Source organism: Lytechinus variegatus, chromosome 6, assembly GCF_018143015.1.
Source record: "Lytechinus variegatus isolate NC3 chromosome 6, Lvar_3.0, whole genome shotgun sequence".
Classification (NCBI taxonomy): Eukaryota; Metazoa; Echinodermata; class Echinoidea; order Temnopleuroida; family Toxopneustidae; genus Lytechinus; species Lytechinus variegatus.
This window is the reverse complement of record NC_054745.1, coordinates 39,844,033-39,869,451: the sequence shown is the minus strand read 5'-3', so window position 1 is coordinate 39,869,451 and position 25,419 is coordinate 39,844,033. Positions and strand designations below refer to the sequence as shown.

The 25,419-nt window shown below is 35.0% G+C and overlaps 1 protein-coding gene across 1 annotated transcript in view; it reads left to right on the top strand.

Moving 5' to 3' along the window:
* LOC121417813 (TBC1 domain family member 2B-like) overlaps positions 1 to 25,419 on the top strand; it is a 45,144-nt gene that overhangs the window by 7,460 nt on the left and 12,265 nt on the right. The window contains exons 4-19 of the mRNA XM_041611548.1: positions 207 to 275; positions 1,654 to 1,728; positions 2,498 to 2,570; positions 4,784 to 4,858; positions 12,776 to 12,839; positions 14,374 to 14,524; positions 16,114 to 16,390; positions 17,105 to 17,232; positions 18,344 to 18,478; positions 19,354 to 19,453; positions 19,742 to 19,924; positions 20,882 to 20,988; positions 21,933 to 22,018; positions 22,823 to 22,928; positions 23,339 to 23,453; positions 24,948 to 25,034. Of these exons, the coding sequence (XP_041467482.1) occupies positions 207 to 275; positions 1,654 to 1,728; positions 2,498 to 2,570; positions 4,784 to 4,858; positions 12,776 to 12,839; positions 14,374 to 14,524; positions 16,114 to 16,390; positions 17,105 to 17,232; positions 18,344 to 18,478; positions 19,354 to 19,453; positions 19,742 to 19,924; positions 20,882 to 20,988; positions 21,933 to 22,018; positions 22,823 to 22,928; positions 23,339 to 23,453; positions 24,948 to 25,034 (1,831 nt within the window). The remainder of the gene's footprint in view (positions 1 to 206; positions 276 to 1,653; positions 1,729 to 2,497; positions 2,571 to 4,783; positions 4,859 to 12,775; positions 12,840 to 14,373; positions 14,525 to 16,113; positions 16,391 to 17,104; positions 17,233 to 18,343; positions 18,479 to 19,353; positions 19,454 to 19,741; positions 19,925 to 20,881; positions 20,989 to 21,932; positions 22,019 to 22,822; positions 22,929 to 23,338; positions 23,454 to 24,947; positions 25,035 to 25,419) is intronic.

Genomic DNA, 25,419 nt, shown 5'->3' with positions numbered 1-25,419 from the left:
ATAATTTGATAATGATAATAATAATAAAATAATAAAAAACAATAATAATTTCTAACAATGATAAAAAAACAATAATGGCAACAAATTGAATTGTTGTTGTCATCATTATTCATTACAATTTATATCATTATTCATTATTAATGTTTTGTTGTTATTAAGTACGTACATTTTCATTGTTATTCACTTTAATTCTATTTTAACATCAGGTTTGTGTTTGATGACCAGAGATGTCGTCTCTACTACTACAGGACACCTCAAGATGTAACACCACTCGGGTAAGTTTTTTCGGTTACACTTCGTAATTCCGAAAGTTCTTTATTCTGAAGGTTCATAATTCTGTAACACGTAAATTGCCTATACCTCAATGTTCATTAATCCGAAAACGTAAAAGGGTTCGTTAATCTGAACATTTGTGGCATTATTCCGAAGGTTCGATAATCTGAAAACGAAATAAGGGTTCGATGTTCCAAAGGTTCGTTAGTCCGAAAACGAAATAAGGTTTGCTGTTCCGAAGGTTCGTTAATCTGAAAACGAAATAAGGTTTGTTGTTCCGAAGGTTCGTTAGTCCGAAAGCGAAATAAGGTTCGTTAATCATTATGTTTTTGGACTAACGAACCTTCGGAATTACGTACCTCATTTCGTTTTCGGATTAACGAACCTTCGGAATTACGAATCTCACTTTGTTTTCGGAATAACGAACCTTCGGAATTACAAACCTCATTTCGTTTTCTGACTGACGAACGTTCGGAATTACGAACCTTCGGAAATACGAACCTTAGGAATAACGAACCTTTGGAATATCCGAACTTTCAGAATAACTTCGGAATTACGAATGTATGCAAGTTTCTTCAGGTTTATTTGTTAAGTTTAGTGATAAAAGCTGGTGTTCAAGTACAAGCATACATACATACTTGTGTAGCACTAGGCTCCGCATCTGGCGCTTAAGATGTATTTGCTTCCCCCTTGAAATTGTCTTCCTCCTCCCAGACACCTTTTTAAAAACTGGAATTTAATTTTCATATTCAAACCGATTTCAAGGTAAGTAGAGCGTCATAGCTGTGTGCAATCTTGTTAATTTAGCAGGGGCGAGACATCTAGATAGCATCATCCCTCCTAGACCAGACATTTGAAGGAATTCCGTACTTATTTTTCTAATTTCTTAGCAATTACGCATTTTCTTCCAGATCTATTGGCATTTATGTATACAAACACTTCATTGGTAATTTCATTGGATTCTGTTCAAACTAATATTGAGATCGTTACCACAACTGGTATTTATCTTTAAGTGGGCTTATATTTCAAGACTAAACCGCTGCGAATGATGCACTATGGGAAATGAATCTGGCAAGATATGAGACGTTGAGGATTTGAGGAGGGGCTGTCATAACGGCTTCTGGTTCATATGCCCTTTAAGTTAGAGCATTGGACTCATAATCGTAAGGTAGTGAGTTCGAATCCCAACTCGCCATCGTCTCCACTTTGATGAAAAGGCCCGAGAGTGATATCTGTCGTCTATAACCTCAGCCACTGACTGATTAACCTAGACGTAAAATGTTTCATAGGTAATTAGTTATTTACCAGCAAAATGCTGTCCTATCGAGTTCCTACCGGAGTTACCACAAACAGAAACAGAATCTCTATTTTTGTTCTCAGATCAATAGATGTTGCCAATTCCTCCCTCACGTTCGATGTCGCCAACCCTGGATCGCACAGGCAATTCCAGATACAGTAAGTTATCAAAATTGACTTCCTTTAAAAAATATGGCAGAAAGAAACTGCTTATCTAAAAAAAGAGAGCCAATGAAGTAAATTAGAAAGTCAAAAGGGGCCTAAACTTTCGATCCTGGCAGAATCTTCATGGAGGCAAAATGAAAACAAAACGATTTTCATTTATAAGGAAAGCAATCACTCGTGATCATTGTACATCATATCATATGCTTGATCTAAGATATGAAACAAATCAGAGGGTCAACGTTGTTCATACGTGTAGTTGTCTATAAACAACATACTAGTACATGGTCTCTGAACTTAGCATATCTGTGGAGATCAGTGCTTAAACTTTTCAAAACGAAACTTCCTGGAATTTACTCTGAAAGTTCCCGGAATTTTACAAAATATCCCAGAATCTAACAAATGTTCTCCAGTCTTCCATAAGATGTTATAATTCTCTTTTATATTCAAAAGACATGAAATATAGGGCCCAGTGCCTTAATGATCCAAAAAAAATTTGAGGGGGCAAAATATGACGTATTGGGCCAGCTTTATTAAAAGTTGCGAGCGAAGCAGATTTGACTTGTTAATTACAAAGATCAGATTTTGTGATAGATTTTGACATAATATTTAGAAAATAATAACATTCTTGGAAAGGATAAATTCGAGGAATTTCTCTTTTCCCAGTGTTATCCTGAAAAATGTCAAGACTTTGTGGATTTTTGTGGATTCCGGGAAGAGTGGAAGAAATTTGAATATTCTTTTTTATTTTTATTTATCAATGCAGTACTGATGGAAGAACCTATATTCTACAGTGCAAGGACCAACATACTATGATGTTTTGGTTACAAGAGTTACAGGTTTGTGTGAAATCATGTCAGAACATGTCTTCTGGCTTTAAGTAGTTAAAGGGGAAGTTCACCCTGAGAAAAGGTTTATTGTGACAATACCATAAAAAGTGATAAAATTATTGTTGAAGGTTTGAGAAAAAAGATTTACAAAGTTATTGGGATTTTATTTTTTTTTCTGTTTTGTGACGTCAAATGCAAGCAGATTCCTATGTATCATGAATGAAAGATATCAATAAAATGACATTTTCTAAAAGCTTGAAAATGTTTTTTATTGTACCTTTCGTATATACATATATCAACAGACAATTGTTCCACAACCCCTCTTGAAAGAAGAACCATTAAGAATTGAAATTTATGCATTTAAACATCTGGTGCAGCTGCTTGTAGTGACGTTACAAATCCAAACCTTAAAATTCTAATAACTTTCTTTAATAATATTCAATGGATTTTCATCAAGCCTTTATGACTAGTTTCAATTATTTTTTCTATTGTTTTTACCACAAACTTTACAAATGGGTGAACTTCCCCTTTAAGATATATAAGAGATAGATCAACAGCAACTTTTTTTTTTTGGGGGGGGGAGCTGTCTATATGTTGTATATTTTCTGATTAAGTTTGAAGTTGATGTAATGAAATGAAAGATCAGACATGATTAAATCTAAATCTGATGCAGTCATATGCAACTAAAACTTTGCAATGCAAGTGTATGAACGTGTATTGGACAACAGAGTATCAATAAAATAATCCATCTTATCTTTATTATATACTCTTCATATAACTTCCTCCAGAAAGCAAACAAATTGAAGTGACAATAACTTGAGCAAATGAAAGAAAGATATATGAACACACAAATGGAAGCGGTATCAGGACTTATATGAAATTCCATCACAGGAAGACTAAAATGGATTTCAAATGTTCTTTTCTATGACCTTACCCCTTACTCTAACCCTACACAAACTCACTTTTTATATGAATATTTTAGAATTTAGGAATGCAAGAGTTTGAAATTTAATTCAAATTTTTAAATGACAGGAAAGACGAAGCCTACAGCAGTCAGAAAACATTAATCCTTGTCATACGAATGAATATTTCAGAAGCTAAGAATTAATGGGGAATCAAACCCCCCAAAAAAATTGTTTTTAAAGGAAAAAGAAAAATCTGGCAAGTTGATAGGTGAAGGTGTGAACAATATTGGACTAAAATAAGAAAGTTATGAGTTTTTAAAAGGTGTAAAATGGGTAATCACTATACCCATGGAGACTTCAAATTGGCCAAATATGTGATGTCAAAGTGATGTATTAGGCAAGGGCTACTCTGCCATGTCCTGCAATACACAAAATAGCTAAAATGTAATTTTTCAAAATTTGTGTTTCAAATTATATTTCTCTTTAATGAGGACGTAGACTAATATACTACCTGGGTTATACGTAGATGACTGCCCTAGGGGAATGGGAAATTATGAGAAAAACACACATCCCTGATAAGGACGTGGCATATTAGTTCTCCTTGCCCCTTGTCAAAATTTACTTTAATACCCAGTTGCCAATTTGAAATCTACATTGTCTTAGGGATCTCAATTTTAACTTTCTTATTGCTTTTCAGATCTATTTCAGATTTTCACCATTCCCTTTTCTTTATTTTCCTCCTTTTCAACATAACAGTTATGACCAAGTCTGGGTTCTCCTTTTAAAGGTGAAGTTTACCCTGACAAAAAGTTAATTGTTAAAATAGCAGAAAAAATAAAAGAAAATATTGCCGAAGGTTTGCAGAAAATTCATCAAATAATTAAAATGTTATTAGAATTTCAATTATTTGATTTGTGACGTCATATGCGAGTAGCATTCTTACATAGTGAATGGTAAAAATCAATGAAATGTCCTTTTCTCAGAAAATTGAAAATGGTTTTCACTGTACCTTTTGTATATCAATATACAAATCATTTCACACCCAGTCATGAATAGAAAACAAAATTTAGTCATCAGGAACCATAAAAAATTTGAAATTCATGCATTTTATATTACATAACACATGAGACAGCTGCTCGTTTATGACGTCACAAATTCAAAACTTTGAACTCTAATAACTTTCTTACTCTTTTAACGGATTTTCCTTCAACATTCACCAGTATTTTTGATATTTATTCTGCTATTTTTACAATAAAGTTTTGTCAGGGTGAACTTCCCCTTTAATGGGTTAAAAATTTGCTTTTACCTTTATGACAGGAAAGACGCCGAGCTTACAGCAGTCAGAAAACTTCCCTGTCAAAGGAGAGGTCCCTTACCAGATACTCAGTACTAGTAAGTTAACTTTAAAGCAGTATACGAACCAAAAGCGCCAACTTGAGTCCTCAACTACTCATAACTGGCCATTTTCCTGACCCATAATGCGAGTGTAGTCTAGTATATAGACCCACTTGAATGAGAACATGTTCATTATAAACTACTCAATACATTTAAGCCGCAATAATTTTGTTACCAAGAAGCAAAACAAGTTGTTTCCCTCTCAAAACCTTTAAGTTTCTCTATAGATAAAATACAATTATAAGTCAATATTCACTGTAGATATCTGAAAATGTATATGTACATGTATTTATAACACACAGTCAATGAGAGACCACACAGTTCTCTCCCCTTTGAAATGATACTCAGATGTTTGTATTGCTAAAAAAAAAAGAAACTGTCATTTGTTCACTCTCCCAAGCGTTCAACTTTTTGTAATTACATTTTTGTTTTGGCCCAACATGCTCTTCTTAAAGAGAAATGCCAGTAGTTGCAGTAAACACTGATTTCATGAGAAAGTCTGTAAAACAAGGCTTAATTGTCAGTATATCATCGAGGATCTACATCTGGTACAGTTACATTAACTGAACTTTGTGAAATCTTGAAATCTACGCTGAAAAATGTTCACACCGAAGATCCCCAACACAGATTAGCGCACGTGGGACAATGTATAACGCTCTACCCGAATCCTGTGCTTATTTGCTGATTCCTCAGCAATCACACAATTTCTTCCAGAATCCTTTGGCACATGCGTTTTATTTATACAAACAGACACTTTTTGATATCGCTACCAAAACTAGCATTTACCTTTAATCATAGACCATTCCTATGGGACTAATAATTATAGAAAAACACACATACACCCACGGAAAACAAATCCCTAGATTAGTAATCACGACTTCATTCATTTCTGATGTACTATGTATAACCGGCCTCTGCCTAAATTCACAATTTCCTATATTGCGTTTGAATTAACCTGGCAAATAACCAAATACCTGCTTTTATTTTGATCCTTAAAAACCATTCATGAAAAAAATCTGGCATGCAATTGCCTATTCGAAATGTTATCTTGCAAGAGTGTATGTACTTCATGTTTAGAGTATTTGTCTTAATGTCTTGTTTGCTTTATAATACATTCGAGTGGTTTTGATGTTAGCATAAACCAATGTAAATGATAATGTTATTGTGCCAAGTGACTTCTAGTTGAGTTTTAAAGGTAACAGACAGTAGTTGCAGCAAACAATTATTTTATGAGAAAGTCTTTTAAATCAATGTTAATTGTCAAGATATTATCATACATCTAGATCTGGTACATTAATGTAAACTTATCTTTGTAACATGATGAAGTTTTTAGCTGAAAATCGATAATTCTGATGATCACACAGAAACGCATATGTGGGACAGTACACCCACTTAGAACAAATCTCTTAGTAATCACGTCTTCATTCATTCAGAGATACCAAGTTCAAAGACCAGCTACATGTATGCGTGAGATTTTCTGTGAATCTGAGTGAGATCACATTGTGTACAATGTATATGGGGATATAGCTGTCAGTGATAGTTGCGCGAGACAGAGATTTGAGGGGATGAACAAGAGTCCAAAATGCTCGAGTCTCATAATGCGTGAGACTTGGTAGCTCTGTTCGTTTCTGATGTAGCATCTGCTTAAATTCCCAATTTCCTAGATTGCGTTTTAATTAACCTGGCAAATAACCAAATACCTACTTTTATTTTGATCCTTAAAAAACATTCATGAAAAAATCTGGCATGCAATTGCCTAATCGAAATGTTATCTTGCATGAGTGTATGTACTTCATGTTTAGAGTACTTATTTGTCTTGTTTGCTTTATAATACATTCGAGTGGTTTTGATGTTAGCATTTAAACCAATGTAAATGATAATGTTATTGTGCCAAGTGACTTCTAGTTGAGTTTTAAAGGTAACAGACAGTAGTCGCAGCAAACAATTATTTTATGAGAAAGTCTTTTAAATCAATGTTAATTGTCAGGATATTATCATACATCTACATGTAGATCTGGTACATTAATTTTAACTTATCTTTGTAACATGACGAAGTTTTTAGCTCAAAATCGATAATTCTGAAGATCACACAGAAACGCATATGTGGGACAGTACACCCACTTAGAACAAATCTCTTAGTAATCACTTCTTAATTTGTTTCTGATGTACATGTATTACCAGCATCTGCGTAAATTCCCAATTTCCTAGATTGCGTTTGAATTAACCTGGCAAATAACCAAATATTCTTTTTTTGATCATTAAAAGAATTCATGAAAAAAATCTGGCATCGAAATGTTATCTTGCTAAAGTACATGTACTTCATGTTTAGAATATTTGCTTTATAATACATTCGAGTAGTTTTGATGTTAGCATAAACCACTGTAAATGATAATGTTACTGTGCCTTCTTAACTTAACATTAGTTGAGTTTTAAAGGTAACAGTAGTTGCAACAAAAAATTATTTTGTGGGACAGTGTTAAAATCAAGGTTAATTGTCAAATATTATCATGTATCTAGGATCTGGTACATCAATGTAAACTTATCTTTGTAAAATGATGAAGTTTTTGCTCAAAATCAATAATTCTGATGATCACTGACACAGAGAGGCTTCGGAAAATACCCAACATTTGATGGAATTCTGTGCATATTTTTGCTCATTTCTCAGCAATTACGCATTGTCTTCCAGAGCTATTTGGCACATTTTTTCTATTTATACATAAAAACACTTTGGTGATAATTTCATTGGATTCTGTTAGAAAAAATTTTGAGATTGTTACCAGATTTGGTATTTATCTTGAAGTTTGTATACTTGATCTTTGATATATTAATGTTTGTTACATGTTACTTTATATGGCTTCATGGAAGACCAACATCATAGTTTGTCACATTGGCCCGTATTCTGAAGTCAGGTTTAACTTAGACCATGGTCTAACTCTGTGCTAAAATTATGGGAAGCCAAATGTGTCAAAATTTTTTATTAAGTTGTGTTGTTTCTTGTGTTTACTGGGCTCTTTCCTGATTCATCGATGGTGAAGACAATCATCTATTTATACTTCCAACACAATTAAGAATGATTTGAGAGCCAAATGAGGTAAACGGCAATGCCGTTGAATCGATGTCGGCAACATTATCATCCCCAGTCATTTTACATTCAGAAGGTGGATTTAATATTAGCATTAGCAGTTATTCTATGTTGAGATTATTTTGCAAAGTAACAAATATTCATTTTACATCGTTCGATGCAAACCTAGGCAAAAGGCTTTTGAATAGATGTCAGCAACATTATTATCCCCAGGCATTTCATATTCAGTTGATGCTTTTGATATTTTCGCATTAATAACCATTTTATGACACGGAGATTATATTGCAAGGTTTGTATTGATTTTACTTCGTTTATACGAACCTAGGCAATGCTTTTGAATAGATGTCAGCAACATTATTATCCCCAGGCATTTCACATTCATTTGGTGGTTTTGATATTCGCATCAATAACCATTTTATGATACGGAGATTACATTGCAAAGTTTGTATTGATTTTACATGTACATCATTGATACGAACCTACATGTAGGCAATGCTTTTGAATAGATCTCAACAACATTAAATATCCCCAGACATATCTTGATAATTGACATTAATTGCTTTATTTGATTTTGTATAAGTACATTCAAGGGGGAAGTGCTTACAATGTAGTTGAGGATTGGTTTCTGTTCAATTGTCTGGAGCGTGCTTCACGAGGATTAATAATGACTAATAACTTTGTCATTGATTGTAACTTTCATTGAAACCTTGATTCTGATTGGCTGCTGAGCCCTGTTACCATGGGAGTTGCCATAAATAAAGGCACAGTTGCACTACTTGTATTTAAACTCTCTTTATGAAATGAGCCACTAGGTTTAATTATGCGCTGAATCATCGTGCCAAAAATGAAATGCATACTACATGTACATATGTATATTATGTAGGGTTTTTCAATTCAATTGAAATTTGTTTTCATTCTTCAAAATGATACAAATAAGTACAAGATAGATTGATTCAATTCAAATAAACAATAGCATGAACAAAATTCAATATTGGAAGAAAAAAAATATGTTGTATGTAAGGGCCTTGTTAATGGCTTTTTCCATTGGAAGATATTGCAAAGAAAATTCACGCAGAATTAAAGTTAAGTTCCAGTTTTGGTAACAATCTCAAAATGACTTTTTACAGAATCTAATATAATGACCACCCAAAATATGTGGCAAAGGATTCTTGAAGCAATTGTGTAATTGCTGAGAAATAAGCAAAATAAGCGCAGATTCGGTCACTTCCGTCGGCTCTTTATTCCAGCAATAATAGTACACTGTTCCACGTGTGCTTATCTGTGTTGGCGATCTTCAGTGTGATCGTATTTCAGCTTAGATTTTATGATTTCACAAAGTTCAGTTTATGTAACTGTACCAGATCTAGATCCACGATGATATAGTCATACTTAACCTTGCTTTTACAGACTTTCTCACGAACTTAGAGTTTTACTGCAACTACTATCATTTAGCATTAAAGAGAGATTATTTTACAACAGCCAGTTGGGATCCAGGACTTTCCCAAGAAAGGGGCCAGGTTTTTCTTCAAAATCTTCTGACACCCCCCCCATCCTTCCTCTTCTTTGCAGGGAGAAAAAGTCTACTGGTGATTTGCTCATATTTATACATTAAACTTTACTGTCATTTCTTTTTTTAATTCTGAGTTGCTCTGAAACCCTGTGGTCCAAATTCAGCAGATATCATTTATTCATAACAAAATCTGGGGGGGGGGTCACAAAGATTTATGTACGACTTAAAGTCGCACTTAATGACGCCGCGTGCATGATATGCAAAGCCCACTCATATTGATCAATACGCAGTACTTGTAGTGGGCATCCTCTTGGCATGATCTGACCAATGCGGTCTTGCCTTTTATACCACTTGGCATTTAAAGGGGAAGTTCACCCTGACAAAAAGTGTATTGTAAAAATAGCAGAAAAAATAAAGAAAAATAGTGCCGAAGGTTTGAGAAAAATTGATCAAATAATTAAAAAGTTATTAGAATTTCAATTATTTGATTTGTGACGTCATATGCGAGCAGCATTCCTACATAGCAAATGGTAAAAAATCAATGCAATGTCATTTTCTCAGAAAATTGAAAATGGTTTTCACTGTAACTTGTGTATATCAATAGACAAATCATTTCATACCCGATCATGAAAAGAAAACAAAATTAAGTCATCAGGAACCATACAAAATTTGAAATTCATACATTTTATATTACATAACACATGGGGCTGCTGCTCGTTTATGACGTCACAAATCCAAAATTTTGAACTCTAATAACTTTCTTACTCTTTAACGGATTTTCCTCAAACCTTCACCAATATTTTTTACTATTTTTTCTGCTATTTTCACAACAAAGTTTTCTTCAGGTTGAACTTCCCCTTTAAGTGCGACCCTATTAAGTTGTACTGAAATCTTTATGAAATAGCCCCGGGTAGTTTTTAATTTTGTGTACCCTTGTTCAATTTTGTAAACATATTTCGTAAACATATTACCAGAGTTTGTCTGTATGGCACCGTTCTCATTATACTTTCTAAAACTAGTTTACTGGAAACCGGTTCAGGAAACCAGTTTGGAAGATCACCTTGCTAGTGTTGTCATTTGATCACCCGAAAGTGGCTTTCAAAACCACTTCACGTAAAGCGGTCTTGTTGCCAAGGGAACACATGGTGGTAACATGTTTGTCGCGAAATTTGAAACCGCCGCGTAGGAATTCCACACACAGTGTATGGAGTAGCGTGCTCGAAATGTGCGAAAATTGCTTCCTGGAGAACGGTTGTGTCCTCACTTGCTAAGACCAGTTTAACGAGTCAAAGTGAACTGATCTTCAAAACTACATCGCGAGGTGGTTTTGTGAACCACTTTGGAAGATCGTTCCAAGACCGCTTCGACTGTTCTCATTACATGTTAAACTAGGTATAAATGCACTATAAATTAGTTTTAGGACAGTAGTGAGAACAGTGTCTTTGATACCCATCCTGTTGTCTGTATAAGCATGAAATTGCAATGTTAAGAGCCTATCTAAACTAAAAACTGAAGATCTTGATTTTGTTTCCTTTTGTTAAGTACCCTCCTTGTTTTGTACCCTCGTATCCTTTCATGGAGGAAGTCGTAAAGTATATGAAAGTGAATTTTACTCAGAAACAATTATTTTCATGGAGCAGTCAGTCATTTCTATTCTTGCCGCAAGCCAAACACACTATTAAAATCACAACGGAGAGCTATTCAACAGCGCACATTTTTTTTTCATCACTCTTTGTGTTTTCCCCATTTCACAATAATGTTCATGCTTAAAGGGAAAGTTTACCCTGACAACACGTTAATTTTAAACATACATGTAGCAGAAAAATTGATGAAAAATACTGATGAAGATGTGAGGAAATCCATAAGAGATTAAAGAAGTTATTAGAATTTCAATTTTTCAATTTGTGACATCATATGCAAGCAGCTTTCCCACATATCATATGGAAAATTCAATGAAATGTCATTTTCTCAGAAAAATCAAAATGGTTTTTTGTTGTACCCTCAGTATATCAATAGCAAAATTATTTCATGTCTGCTCCTGAAAAAATAATCAAACAATGAGTCATCACAAACCAATAAAAACATGAAATTCATGCATTTTATATTACATAACAAATGGGCCAGCTGCTCATATACATGTATGACGTCACAAATCAAAAACTTTAAATTCTTATAACTTTCTAAATCTTTGGATTTTCCTCAAACCTCCAATAGTTTTAATCATTTTTTCTGCTCATTTTACTACAAACTTTTCGTCAGGGTGAATTTCTCCTTTAAGATTAATTAAAGAAGGGATATATTTGGTATCATGTGTCAGGGTGATATAATTTTTTTTTTCTGTCTGTACAATATGAACATGTAGGGATGTGGACAGTAGTTATACATGGATCTAATTTTGCCTCGGTTTAAAAGAACTTGTCAGCATTTTGATCTTCCATCTGGAATACAAAATTGTCTGTACTTTCGTTAACCACAATTAAACAAGAAGATTGATCAATATATATACTGTATTTGTGTGGAGGCGTCATGGTCAAGTGGGCACGACTCTTGTCTTTCAATCAGGGAGTTGTTGTTTTGAATCCCAGCCATGGCATGTTTTTCTTTAGCAAGAAATTCACCCACATTGTGCTGCACTTAACCCAGGTGAGGTGAATGGGTACCCAGCAGGATTAAAATCCTTGAATGCACCGAGCGCTGGAAGGCGGCTTGAGCTTAAGCCGGGATAATTATGATAATAACAATTCTCCATGGAATATATATTATTTCTAGATAATAATAATAATAATGCACAACATTTATTTTGTGCAATCTATCTAGTAAACTAGAAGAGAAATTAACATAACAAAAGTAAGAAGAAAACAGAAAAGATTTTGAATACTTTTTAAGTTATATATATATATTGATGTATATACCAAGGTTTTTACCTGACTGCTAAAAAAGCACAGATGCCTTTGAGCAAGTAACCAGGACACCAATGGCTTAAGCTCCTTTCTGAGGGACCTGGTAATGAGGATATGCCTTACCAAAGGGCACTAGCGCACCACTTGGGAATCGAACCCGGGTCACCGTAATCCCGGAATCTGAAACCCTTGCTCTACCGACTGAGCTATCACGCCTCCTTTTTAGATACATGTAGATAGCGCTATTTAAATGCCTATTGTTATGATGATGATTATTATTATTATTATACTTTAGTATTATTATTATTATTAGTAGTAGTATCATTATTGTTGTTATTATGGTTACTATTATTACTATTATTGTTGTTGTTGCTGTTATTGTAATTGTATTTATTTTAATCATTGCTTTCTTTCTACCCTAGCAACCATCTTCTGGTCTTCTCAGTACTCAAAAAATGAAGGAAAAGATGAACATATCTTGCCCAGGTATGTCTTCTTTAAAATATTGCTGATGAAACTGTATGTGAATCGCTTCCCTTCGTTCTGCTTTCCAGTTAATATTTTGTTCCAATTTTGAAACTAATTTGATTATCTATTTTTATCATTTTTGTTTAATTATCATTTTGTTGCCACATGTACTGCCTTGGTAAAATATTTTGGAACTAGAGAAAATTTGTTCCACTTAGAAGATGAAAATGAGTCACTAAATGGCATCTCTGGTATCTGGGGCCCGTTTCATAAAGGACTTTTGTAACATTGCCATAATGGAAACTACCATGGTAACATGGCTCAGCTGCCAATCAGAATCAAGGTTACCACGGTAGTTACCATAATGGCAAAGTTACAACAGTTGCAAGTCCTTAATGAAATGGAAGTCTCCTGTACTTTTAGAAATAAAATTCATTATTAGCAGACTGAAGTATGAGAGGGGTGATGTTACCCCCAAATCAATCCCTTTCTCATCAGCTTGAAAGTATTCTCATTTTATTTTCATTATATTTTTATTCACCCGAAAGCATAAATCAATAATCTTTAACACTTAAAACTTACATCTAAATATTAACCCTAATTAGGACGGGCTTTTTTGGCTGTTCTGTGGCAGGGGGGGGGGGTTGATTCAACCCCCTGAGATCTCAGCCGCTGATCGCGTGAGCGCCGCAAAAATATGCACGCTGGTAGTGTGCGATGTAATCTACAAGGCTGTACGGTAAAATTTTCCTAAAATTTTATTTATATAAATTAATTATGCTAATTTATGCATAAATCATACGTTTTGCTCTAATTCACTAGATAAAGCTCCTAGAATGCTAATTTTTGGTAAAATATTCTTTGAAATTGAAAAATTAAAAATTGAAAAAACTACGTTTTGGAATTAAATTTCTTATGTATTTTATTGTTATATGAATTTTATTTGTTTTTCAACCTGTTGTTTATCTCTGTTTTTTTTTCACCAGATTTATTGCACAACCTTTTTGAACCATGATTATGTTAAAATCAATTGATTTCAGCTATTTAAAGTAAAAATAATCATATCTTTATGCATAAGATGAGAGCACTCAATTTGCATTGACTTTATACAAAAAATCTCATTTTGGAACAATTTTTGGTCTGACATGCACTGACAAAATGTTGCATAATTTCGGAACCGCATACCCAGGTAACATAAATTTGGTCTCAAAAGATGCGCGAGACTTTAAAGTATAAATTCTGTGAGTGGCGCGGTAAAAAAATTTCGCGCGGTGGAATGATCGCAGAAAATGATGAGGGGGGTTGATTCAACCCTACCCCCCCTGGCCATTTTAGGGTTAAACCTTTTTTCATGCCTTACAAGTAAGTATAGATGTGCATGTAATATAGGTGATAATGAATTATGAAAGTCTGTCTACTTTCTAAGAAAAAATTGCATTAATTTTTTATCGTTTTGAGATTACTGAGTTATCATTGCGATCCCATTTTTTTTTTCACATGGGTATGAAATATTATAATGCAATAATCCATGTCTACATGTATCTCTTTTCAGATTCTGATATTCCCCCTGTCTTGGACTATGTGGAACCGCCCAGGCATTCAGTTGGTGAAGCAACGGCCAATACCACTCAGAAAACGGGGATGTTCAACCTATCCTTGACGAGCATAAAGACAGACTTCAGAAATCAGATGTCTAACTTCAGGTAAGCCTTCCCCTCTGTGACTATTAAACCAACAACACTTGTGAGTCTTCACGAATAGTTCATTGAAAGATTATAAACTCGAGATGAAACGTGCTAATGGGTACCTGGATTAGAACTAAAAAAAAATTGAAAGTAACCATTATTGTTAACAATAATAATAATAACGTCATATTTTAATCAGGGTAGCCACTACAGTTCCGAAATGTGTTCTCCTAGTAGGCCCTGCTTACATTTTTGTCTCACCTGCGAAGCAAAGTGAGACTATAGGCGCCGCTTTTCCGACGGCGGCGGCGGCGGCGTCAACATCAAATCTTAACCTGAGGTTAAGTTTTTGAAATGACGTCATAACTTAGAAAGTATATGGACCTAGTTAATAAAACTTGGCCATAAGGTTAATCAAGTATTACTGAACATCCTATTAGAGTTTCATGTCACATGACCAAGGTCAAAGGTCATTTAGGGTCAATGAACTTAGACCATGTTGGAGGAATCAACATCGAAATCTTAACCTGAGGTTAAGTTTTTGAAATGTCATCATAACTTAGAAAATATATGGACCTAGTTCATGAAACTTGGACATAAGGTTAATAAAGTATCACTGAACATCCTGCATGAGTTTCACGTCACATGACCAAGGTCAAAGGTCATTTAGGGTCAATGAACTTTGGCCGAATTGGGGATGTCTGTTGAATTCCCATCATAACTTTGAAAGTTTATGGATCTGATTCATGAAACTTGGACATAATAGTAATCAAGCATCACTGAACATTTTGTGCAAGTTTCAGGTCTCATGATTAAGGTCAAAGGTCATTTAGGGTCAATGAACTTTGGCCGAATCGGGGTTATCTGTTGAATTACCATCATAACTTTGAAAGTTTATTGGTCTAGTTCATTAAACTTGGACATTAGAGTAATTAAGTATCACTGAACATCCTGTGCGCGTTTCAGGTCACATGACCAAGGTCAAAGGTCAATGAACTTTGGCCGAATTGGGTGTATCTGTTGAATTACCATCATAACTTTGAAAGTTTATGGATCTGATTCATGAAACTTGTACATAAGAGTAATCAAGTATCACTGAACATCCTGTGCGAGTTTCAGGTCACATGATCAAGGTCAAAGGTCATGTAAGGTCAATGAACTTTGGCCATGTTGGGTTTTTTTTTGAATAACCATCATATCTCTGTAAGTTTATTGGTCTAGTTCATAAAAAGTGGACAAAAGAGTAACCATGTATCACTGAACATCTTGTGCGAGTTAGAGTAGTATTCAAAGTCAGCACTGCTGCTATATTGAACCGCGTGATGCAGGTGAGACGGCCAGAGGCATTCCACTTGTTATATGTTATTATTACCCCGGCTTTAGTACGGCTACCTTGATCGGGCGCTCAAGCATTCAAGGAATTTCTTCCTCCCGGGTACTCATTCACCTCACCTGGGTCGAGTGCAGCATAATTTGGGTAAATTTCTTGCTGAAGGAAAACACTCCATGGAAATCGAACCCACGTTCTTCAGATTGAAAGACGAGAGTCTTAACCACTAGACCACGACGTCCCACAAACAAAATAAATGTTTTTGTATTTTATCCAGCATGAAATGGAAAATGCAATCACCGAACAGCGAGACTCCACCTGACGATTTCGCCGGTGAGACTTCACAGACGGATGCTGCTAAACAAGCAGAACAGAATAAGCATAAGAGCTTTGACAAGAAGGATGTCATAACCGCTGTTGGAGGAGCGAAGGCGGCATTCAAGAAGAAGCTTAGTAACAGCTCCGTTGGAGGTCCAGCCTCGGGTTCAACTAAACCTCCCAGTACAACCTGGTTTGAAGATGTACCTGATTATGATTGTAAAAACTGCCAGCAGGTTTGTGGATTTCTTTCTCTTCCTTCTTGTATCTTTCCTTCTTTGCTCCCCCCCCCCTTCTCCTCGTCCTCTTGTTCTTTGTCCTTTTTTCTTCTTCCCCTTATTTTCGTTGCCCTCCTACTTTTCCTACTCTTTCTCATCTCCTCCCCTCCTTCTTCTCCTCCTTCTCCTCCTCCTTCATTCTCCTCCTTCTCCTCCTCCTCCTTCTCCTCCTTCTTCTCCCCTCCTCCACCTTCTTTCTCCTCCTCCTCCCCCTCCGCCTCCTCCTCCTTGTTTTCCTCCTTCTTCTCCCCATTCTTCTCCTCCTCCTCCTCCTTCTCCCTACCTCCTCCCCCTCCTCCTTCATCTCCTTCTCCTCCCCCTCCTTTATCTTTTCATCCTAAAACATAGCATTTATAGGGCATCTTTTCCATTTTGATTTAATGCTCATATTTCTTTCTCTTTAAATTTGACAATGTACATGTAATGCATACAGATCCTAATCTCCTTCTCCTATTGTACATGTATGTAAAAAAAATATATATATAATTTTTTGTTGTTGCAAGGTTGGATTATTCACATGGAAATGTCTGACAAATATTGGTGGCATTCTATATATTTCATTGAAAAGATAGATAACATGGGAAAACGATAGATACTTGTTTGTTGATAGCTACCTGTACATGGTGCATTAATGTCAAGATAATTTAGGTTTGTTTGTGTTCATCTTTGTAGCTTGCAGCTGAAGTTAAACAACTGAGGGAGGAGCTTTGTCAGGTGAGGAGAGAGCTTAACGAAAGTAAGGAATTGATTGACCTACTGCATAAACAGCTCACAGCTACTCAGATGCAGTCCATGAGCAAGTAAGTGGAAGTAAACTCTTTGATTATGATGATGGTGGTGGTGGTGATGGTGATGATGATGATGGTGGTGATGATGATGGTGATGGTGATGATGGTGATGATGATGATGATGGTGATGATGATGATGGTGATGATGATGATGGTGATGGTGATGATGATGATGATGGTGGTGACGATGATGGTGATGATGATGATGATGATGGTGATGATGATGGTGATGGTGGTGATGGTGATGATGATGATGGTGGTGATGGTGATGATGATTTTGATGATGATCATCATAATGATGATGATGATGATGGTGGTGACGATGATGGTGATGATGATGATGGTGATGATGATGATGATTGTGAGGATGATGATGCTGTTTATGATGATGCTGCTGCTGCTGCTGATGATAATGATGTTGATGCTTTATGATGGTGGTGATGGTGATGATGATCATCATCATAATGATGATGATGGTGGTGATGATCATCATCATAATGATGATGATGGTGGTGATGATGATGGTGGTGGTGATGGTGGTGATGGTGATGATGATGGTGATGATGATGGTGATGATGATCATCATCATCATAATGATGATGATGATTGTGATGATCATCATCATCATAATGATGATGATGATGGTGATGATGATCATCATCATCATAATGATGATGATGATTGTGATGATCATCATCATCATAATGATGATGATGATTGTGATGATGATCATCATCATAATGATGACAATAATGGTGATGATGATGACGATTGTGATGATGATCATCATAATGATGATGGTGATGATCATGATGATGATGCTGTTTATGATGCTGCTGCTGATGATGATAATGGTGTTGATGCTTTATGAAGGTGGTGTTGGTGGTGCCGATGATGATGATGGTGATTTTAAAGAAATAGATTGATGAATTCGCTTTTAATGTCTTTTTCAATAATATGCATATATATACATGTATGATTGTTCTACTATGTTCGCAAATTAGTTTGATTCTCTTTCTTCTCTTTTTCACAAATATCTGTGTATACAGTAAATGTTTCTCCTTTTCTCTCTTTTTCAGAAGTACATAAATTATGATTGATTTGTTGTTCTTTATCTTTACAGTCGCGAGTTCTCACTGTGCCAGACTGATCAAGAGAAACTACATGTCGTTCAACGGAAGGACAAACAACTAATTCAACTAGAGCAACTACTACAAGAGATGCGACAAGATAGAGATAGCTTCAAAATCCAACTCAGGTAGAGTCACTATGGTCCAAATCCTCAAAGTTTGTTCTGAAACCCATTGGTTGAACCCATTATGCAGATTCATAATAAATTATGCTTCAATACCACATATAATAAGAAAAGTCCAATGCTGATGCCCGCCAAATTGACTCCTGCTGCCATGTTTCACTATGCTATTTTATTCTTGAGTCCAGTGTTTTGAACAGTTACAAAATACAAGATATTTGATATAGAACTTTCAATTGCAGGATAATAATGATTCATGTCCTTTACTTGTTTAATGTGCCATATTTCTGTTAGAAACCATTACAAACCATTTGTAGGAGCTGGCTTGTCCAATTAAGTTAATTACTACACATCAGCATATCTTTCTTGAATTTCACAATGCAGTTCTGTGTGCAAACTTACAAATGTGGGTTGAAAGTACACCAACTATGATTTAGTTTTTTTCGTTTATACATCTACTATGCTGTATATTTTGTACAAGTATGTACAAGATGCAAATGTGTGCGTGGGTGGGGGGGGGGTGATTCAGCCCTTCCCTCCTGTTATGGTAGGGTTGAACTCCCCACTGAATAATGGATCATCCCTATTTCACAATATTCACAAGGTAGTATTATTGATTGTTCAAAAAATGAATAAATGGAAATTTTACATTTTTACGTGGTATTTTGAACATACATAACATAGAAAATAAACATAATTACACAAAGTCAAGCACTAGTGACATACAATACATAGACTACATGTATTATAATGTATACAAATATGAATGTGCATAGGATTTAGAATGTTTTTGTGTGACTAAATTGACATTAAAGTTGGATTTGAAATTGCAATTGGAATTAATGTATTCAATTTTTATTGTTCTCTCTTTTGTGTTTTAGTTCTTGTGAGAGAGAGGTTCGGGACCTGCGTGAGCAGATCAACATGTTCACGGATCTCATTCAAGCCAAGGATGAAGTCGTCATGTCCCTGACAATGAGGGTAAGAGTACCAAGGATAGGATGTAAAAAACATATGTCCCATGTAAGGGATAGTCAATCGTCTTCACTATTAAGAAATACACTGAACCGGACACACACCACATAATCTGATGTGACACAATTTTTTTCAACAGATCGCATTTTGCATTAAATGCGACAAATCCTACCAAGAATTAAAATAAATTAATTTGAAGTTCAGCATGATAATATGAAACACAATTATACTAAAATAACAATTATTAGTCATGGAAAAGTCGTGGAATTCTGTTTTCAATTTTTTTTCATCAAGGTCAATGAACTGGAAAGGAACGAGCCAATCGTAGTGAAGACAGAGACGGACCAACAGCCAGAATCCCCCTCAGAGATTGAGGGGAACGTCAACCTAGCTGGAAACACCCCCACTGAAGTAGTGGAACATACCCTGCTCAACACACAGTCCTATGTGGACCCACTGGAATATGAATGCCTGAAGGTAAGAACCAAGTCATCTTCGTGGGAGGGATGGTAGCAAATGATTATTCAATGCCATGTACACACCGCTCCCATTGAAATATTGGCTACCAATCGTACAAGCACTGCTGAAATTAGTTAGTGTTCCTGTAATCTACATGTACATGTACATGCTGTGCAATGCTACATTGTATGTTTTTTCTGAAATATTATTCAATTCAATTCAATTTATTTTTCTCAGTATAAAAACAATACAAGTATAGTACAAACATTTAATAAATCAGACATGAATATAAATAAAGTATTATACTGAAAGGGTAGCAGCCAAAAAGAAGTTAACCTTATGTACGGCCGACCCAAATAAAATAATACATTATTTGAACAATTAAAGTAGAAAAGGGGAAAGAATTACCTAACTAACCCAAACAAACAATCAGAATAATAATTAAGTAAAAAATGAATAAGTAGTGATGATTTTATATTTACAATTTCTCCTAAAAACATTAAGAGAGCAACTATCCTTAAGATCCTTTGATAAAGTATTCCAAATTAATGGTCCCCTATAAAAAATTGAGTTTTGAAATAATTTTGTTCTTACTTTAGGTATATGAAAATATACCTAAATTAGGATATTTTTATGATATGATTATGTGAATCAACTCATTAAACCTGCTTGAATGTAATTAAATTTTTAATTTGAATTTTGTTTTGGTATAAGCAGTTGTGCGACGGTATGGTCACAGCGAGCGTTGAAGGACATTTTAGGGCTAAAATCAAGGACTATACAGATGTGTTGGGCTTATTTTAGCTTATGTACACTGGGATCGCCCCCAATAATCAATGCATGCTTTTGGCAAAGGACTCTAAAGTCATGCTTGCTGAGTGCAAATTTGTCAATTAAAATAAAAAAGATTATTACGTTCAAGAAACACTCCCATTACATCCGAGTCATATGTTATGATCTTTTTTCTTCATTCAGGATTCGGCCAGGGCTTTCGAGACGCAGAATAAATTCTTAAACAAAGAGATCCTTGAGCTGAACCAACTGAGAAATGATGCTATCACCAGGGAGAAACTGTTATTAGAGTGAGTTCAATTTAGCCCCACCTCATTCATTTAATCATTTGTTTATTTATTTATATATTTATTTGTTTATTTATTTACTTGATATAGTTTTTTTAGTTCAGGAAGAACTTCAAATTAACTTCTTCTTTTGTGTGTGTGTGTGTGTGTGTGCAAATTTCTTTTTCTTCATTCATTTTTTGCTGAAACCAATTGCAATATTGCTTAGATTTTAAGAAATCTTTTTGTTTGTTTGTTTCTTTTTGGGTCATTCCATATGTATGTACATTCATAATACTTGTGCTAATAATAGTCGCAACTAGTAAACAAATAAATACATTAGATAGATAGATAGATAGATAGGTAGGTAGGTAGGTAGATAGATAGATAGGTAGGTAGGTAGGTAAGTAGGTAGATAGATAGATAGATAATAATAATAATTATACTTGCTTATATAGCGCCTAACACTTACTTTGTCAGAAGTCTCTAAGCGCTCTACAGTATATGCAGCATAATTACCCTGGCTTTAGCAGTGCAGCTGTTACGCGCGCAGCGTTTCAAGGAATAAATTCCTGCCAGGTACCCATTTACCTCACCTGGGTTGAGTGCAGCACATTGTGGATCAATTTCTTGCTGAAGGAAATTACGCCACGGTCGGGATTCGAACCCACGACCCTCTGTTTCAGAGTCCGGAGACTAATCCACTGGGCCACAACGCTCCATAGATGGATGAATATATAAATGAATATATAACTAAATAATTGAATGTTGCTCGAAGCATTAAGGGAGGCCATCATGCCCCCCCACATCCTGTTAGGGTCAATAGAAGCGTTTCGTGATTAGACATTGGTATTGCTTAAATCATATGTTAATATGTTTTGTCTTTCTTTGTTCTATTTCTATTGGTTATCTCCATCATTCTCTATCGTTAATTCATTTCCGTCTCTTTTGAAATCCTTTCTCTATAGGAAGTACATTTACCTTGAAGCAGATTATTGCAAGACTGAGAGTAAATACCTTCTGCTTCTGAATGAGGTTAGAGGACCACAGAGAGGTAAGTACCACTTACTATAAAAGGTGGTAAGTCACATTTTGATGAGACTAAAACTTTATACATTAGTGAAGAATCAGATCAGCTCTGTAATCGATGCCAACTAAGTATTCAATTTCAGATTCAGATATTTTTATTGTCCAATTGCAATCAAGTACAAATGGAAATTCAATTTGTTCGCACAAAATAATTTAGAATATGACATGATACACACAGAAGATTACACGATACATATATTAAACGGTATACAAATTAACAAGCAAAGATAAGAGAAAGTAAGATAAAGGCAGTGGGGTAACATAATTTAAAGTATGGCTATTAAATGCACGAATTTACACTGGAACAATTTGGGCTGTACATGTATTTTGCAACATTTTGCAGTATCTTTTGTAGCCATTTTACAACAATTTTCAAATGAAAATTTATGCTGCAGGTGTTGAGCCACACAGTGCAGTGTGATATAGTAATATTTGATTTTATTTTCATACAAAAATTATTTTATTGGGGGGGTGTATCATTGTCTGAAATCATGTTTTAACTTTGGCAAATATTCTTGAAAATCACCTTTACTCAGACTTTATTGGCAATGCGCTTGTCTAGATTTACTACTCTCCACCCAGGTGTAGTAAACGGGTACCTAGTAGGAAGAAATTCATTGAAAGCTCAAGCTTCCAGTCAGGGTAAACGTTCTAAAGCCTGGGTTAAAGTATGTAGTGCTTTAGAAACATTGTATTTGGCACTTTCTACATGCAAATGTACCATATTATTGTTATTAATATTATTTAATGTTATTTTTTGTTTTCACAGAGAAAGATAGTACTGAATCTGATGACATAATTTCTAAGCTGATTGCCGAGGCTATTGAAACTGATATTGGCGAGGAACGGATCAAGTCATGCACAGAAACGGCAAAGTAAGATTTTTCCAATATTTGTTATCTACTCTCTTTTCTTGTCATTTACTTTCTACTTTTATTTCCGCTTTCCTGTTTTCATACCACTAGTGTCGTTTTGTCAACGTTGCATAGGCAATAATAATGCAGCTCTCTGTATTTGTTAAAGGGGAAGGTCACCTAGACAAAAAGTTTATGGCAATAATAGGAGAAAAATTAATGAAAGATATTGTTGAAGATTTGAGGAAAATTCATTAAAGATTAGAACTATTAGAACTTAATGTTTTGATTTGTGACGTTGTATGTGAACAGCTTCCCAAGTATCTTGAATTTGAAAAATTCTCTATGAACTTTACCTTCTTTTAATATATATATGATTACTGTACAATACATGTATATAAAGTTTGTTCCCCCTTATTTTCAATTAATAGGGAACAGCTGTATGACAAATACGGATTCATTAAACCGCCCAGTACAGAAATCGAGGAAGATAACGCCCTCTTGAGTCAAGCGGATAAACTGCAAAGACGATCGGATGAGCTCAAGGTAAAAACACAAACAAATTATTTGCGCTTTTGTGGGTGTTGGTGTGTGTCTGTTTGCATTTGTGTTTGTCTTGGCTTTGTTTTGATGTTGCTACAAATATTTGTGTTTATGTTGATTATGGTCGTCATGGTGTTGATGTTCTCTGTCATGTTGCTAGTCTTTGGTTGCTGTTGGTGTTAACCCTAAAAGTACTGGGCTATTTGAAATGTATTGAGGACTGGACCGTCATGCCCCCCCCCCCCCGCCTTCTTTACCACATAAACTACAAGCCAATAAAAAAAGTCAGAAAATTAATTTTTTAGTATTTTTAATTTTTAAGTATTAAAGTAATTTTCTACTTTTTAAGTATTTCTAATTTTTAATTTTTTTGTATTTCTAGTTTTTTAGTATTTCTTATTTATTATGAATAAACTATCCAAATTTATTCATGAAAAACATTAATTGCATATTTAACACCCAATTGCCAATTCATTTTGTCAGATTTCGTCTTTTTAATCTTATTTAAATGGTGCAATAAAGAAAAATTGTACGTATTTATTTGTTTTTAGAATTTCTTATGTTTTTCATTCTTTTCAATGGCAATTATTACAAACTAGTTAAGAACTAAATTAAACCCTAAACCAATTTGCAATGCTATTCCTGTACATAGCGAAATCGGTCTCAAAAGTTACGCGAGACTTCAAAGAAAAAATTCCTAAAATGTTGCAGCGCTATCTTTTCGCGTTCCGGAAGTATGGCGCAAATGGCGTTGAGGGAGGAGGGTATCGTGGCTTCCAGTCTTTTTTGGTTTCGCAATCAAGAGACCTGCAAAGACTCTAGGAATTGGGATTGTTGGAAACTAGAACTGCGACAACCTGAAGTAATTAACGATCACGAGTTCGGTCAAATTTGTGCTGTCTGTACTTTTATCGCCTTTGTCCATCGGGCTCTCATGACGGACACATATTATGCAAGGCAATTGGCCTTTCGCAAGTTTCGTATTGATTCAATTTCCCCATGATTTGGCAATGGCAGGCCGGCTTTAAGTTTCAAAAATTCTATTTAAGTAAAATCAATTTTCTGTATATCATGATGTGATACATGCTAGCCACACCGTATGATGATAAAGGGTACATTTGTATGACGCACATACCTCCTTCTTAGGTGCTCAAGGTGCTCCTATATCACCCCGGGTAAGCTAGTCTACCTAACTTGGTGCTATCAGCTTTTTGAGGAATTACATCCTGCTGGTACCCATTCACCTCACCTGGGTCGAGTGCAGCACAATGTGGATCAATTTCTTGCTGAAGGAAATTATGCCATGGCCGTGATTCGAAACCTGCTACCCTCTAGTTAAAAGTCCGGACACTAACCCACTGGGCCACTTCGCTTCACAATATGATGATAAATCAGCTTTTGAATGATTAAAAGAATGCGAGTCATGATGAGCTCTGTGTATGCAAAGTAGATTAGTAATGTAATGTTTTTTCCTTTCATAATATTTTTGATTTACAGTCAAAGCACAGCACAGCTGAAGTCTCGAGAGCAGTGAAATGGGAAAACTATGTCGTCGCTCATCCAGAGAAAGAACTTACAATGACGGTAAGTTAAAGTCCACCCCAACAAAAACTTGATTTGAATAAAAAGAGAAAAATTCAACAAGCATAACACTGAAAATTTCATCAAAATCGGATGTAAAATAAGAAAGTTATGGCATTTTAAAGTTTCGCTTATTTTCAACAAAATAGTTATATGAACGAGCCAGTTACATCCAAATGAGAGAGTTGATGACATCACTCACTCACTATTTCTTTTGTAATTTATTATATGAAATATGAAATATAGTTATTTTCTCGTCATTGTCATGTGAAATGAAGTTTCATTCCTCATTGAACACATGGAATTCCATTATTTTAACATTTTGCGCTTCAGGCAAGGAGGTCCTAATCGTCAAATTCGTAAAAATTGAGATATTGTATAATTCAAA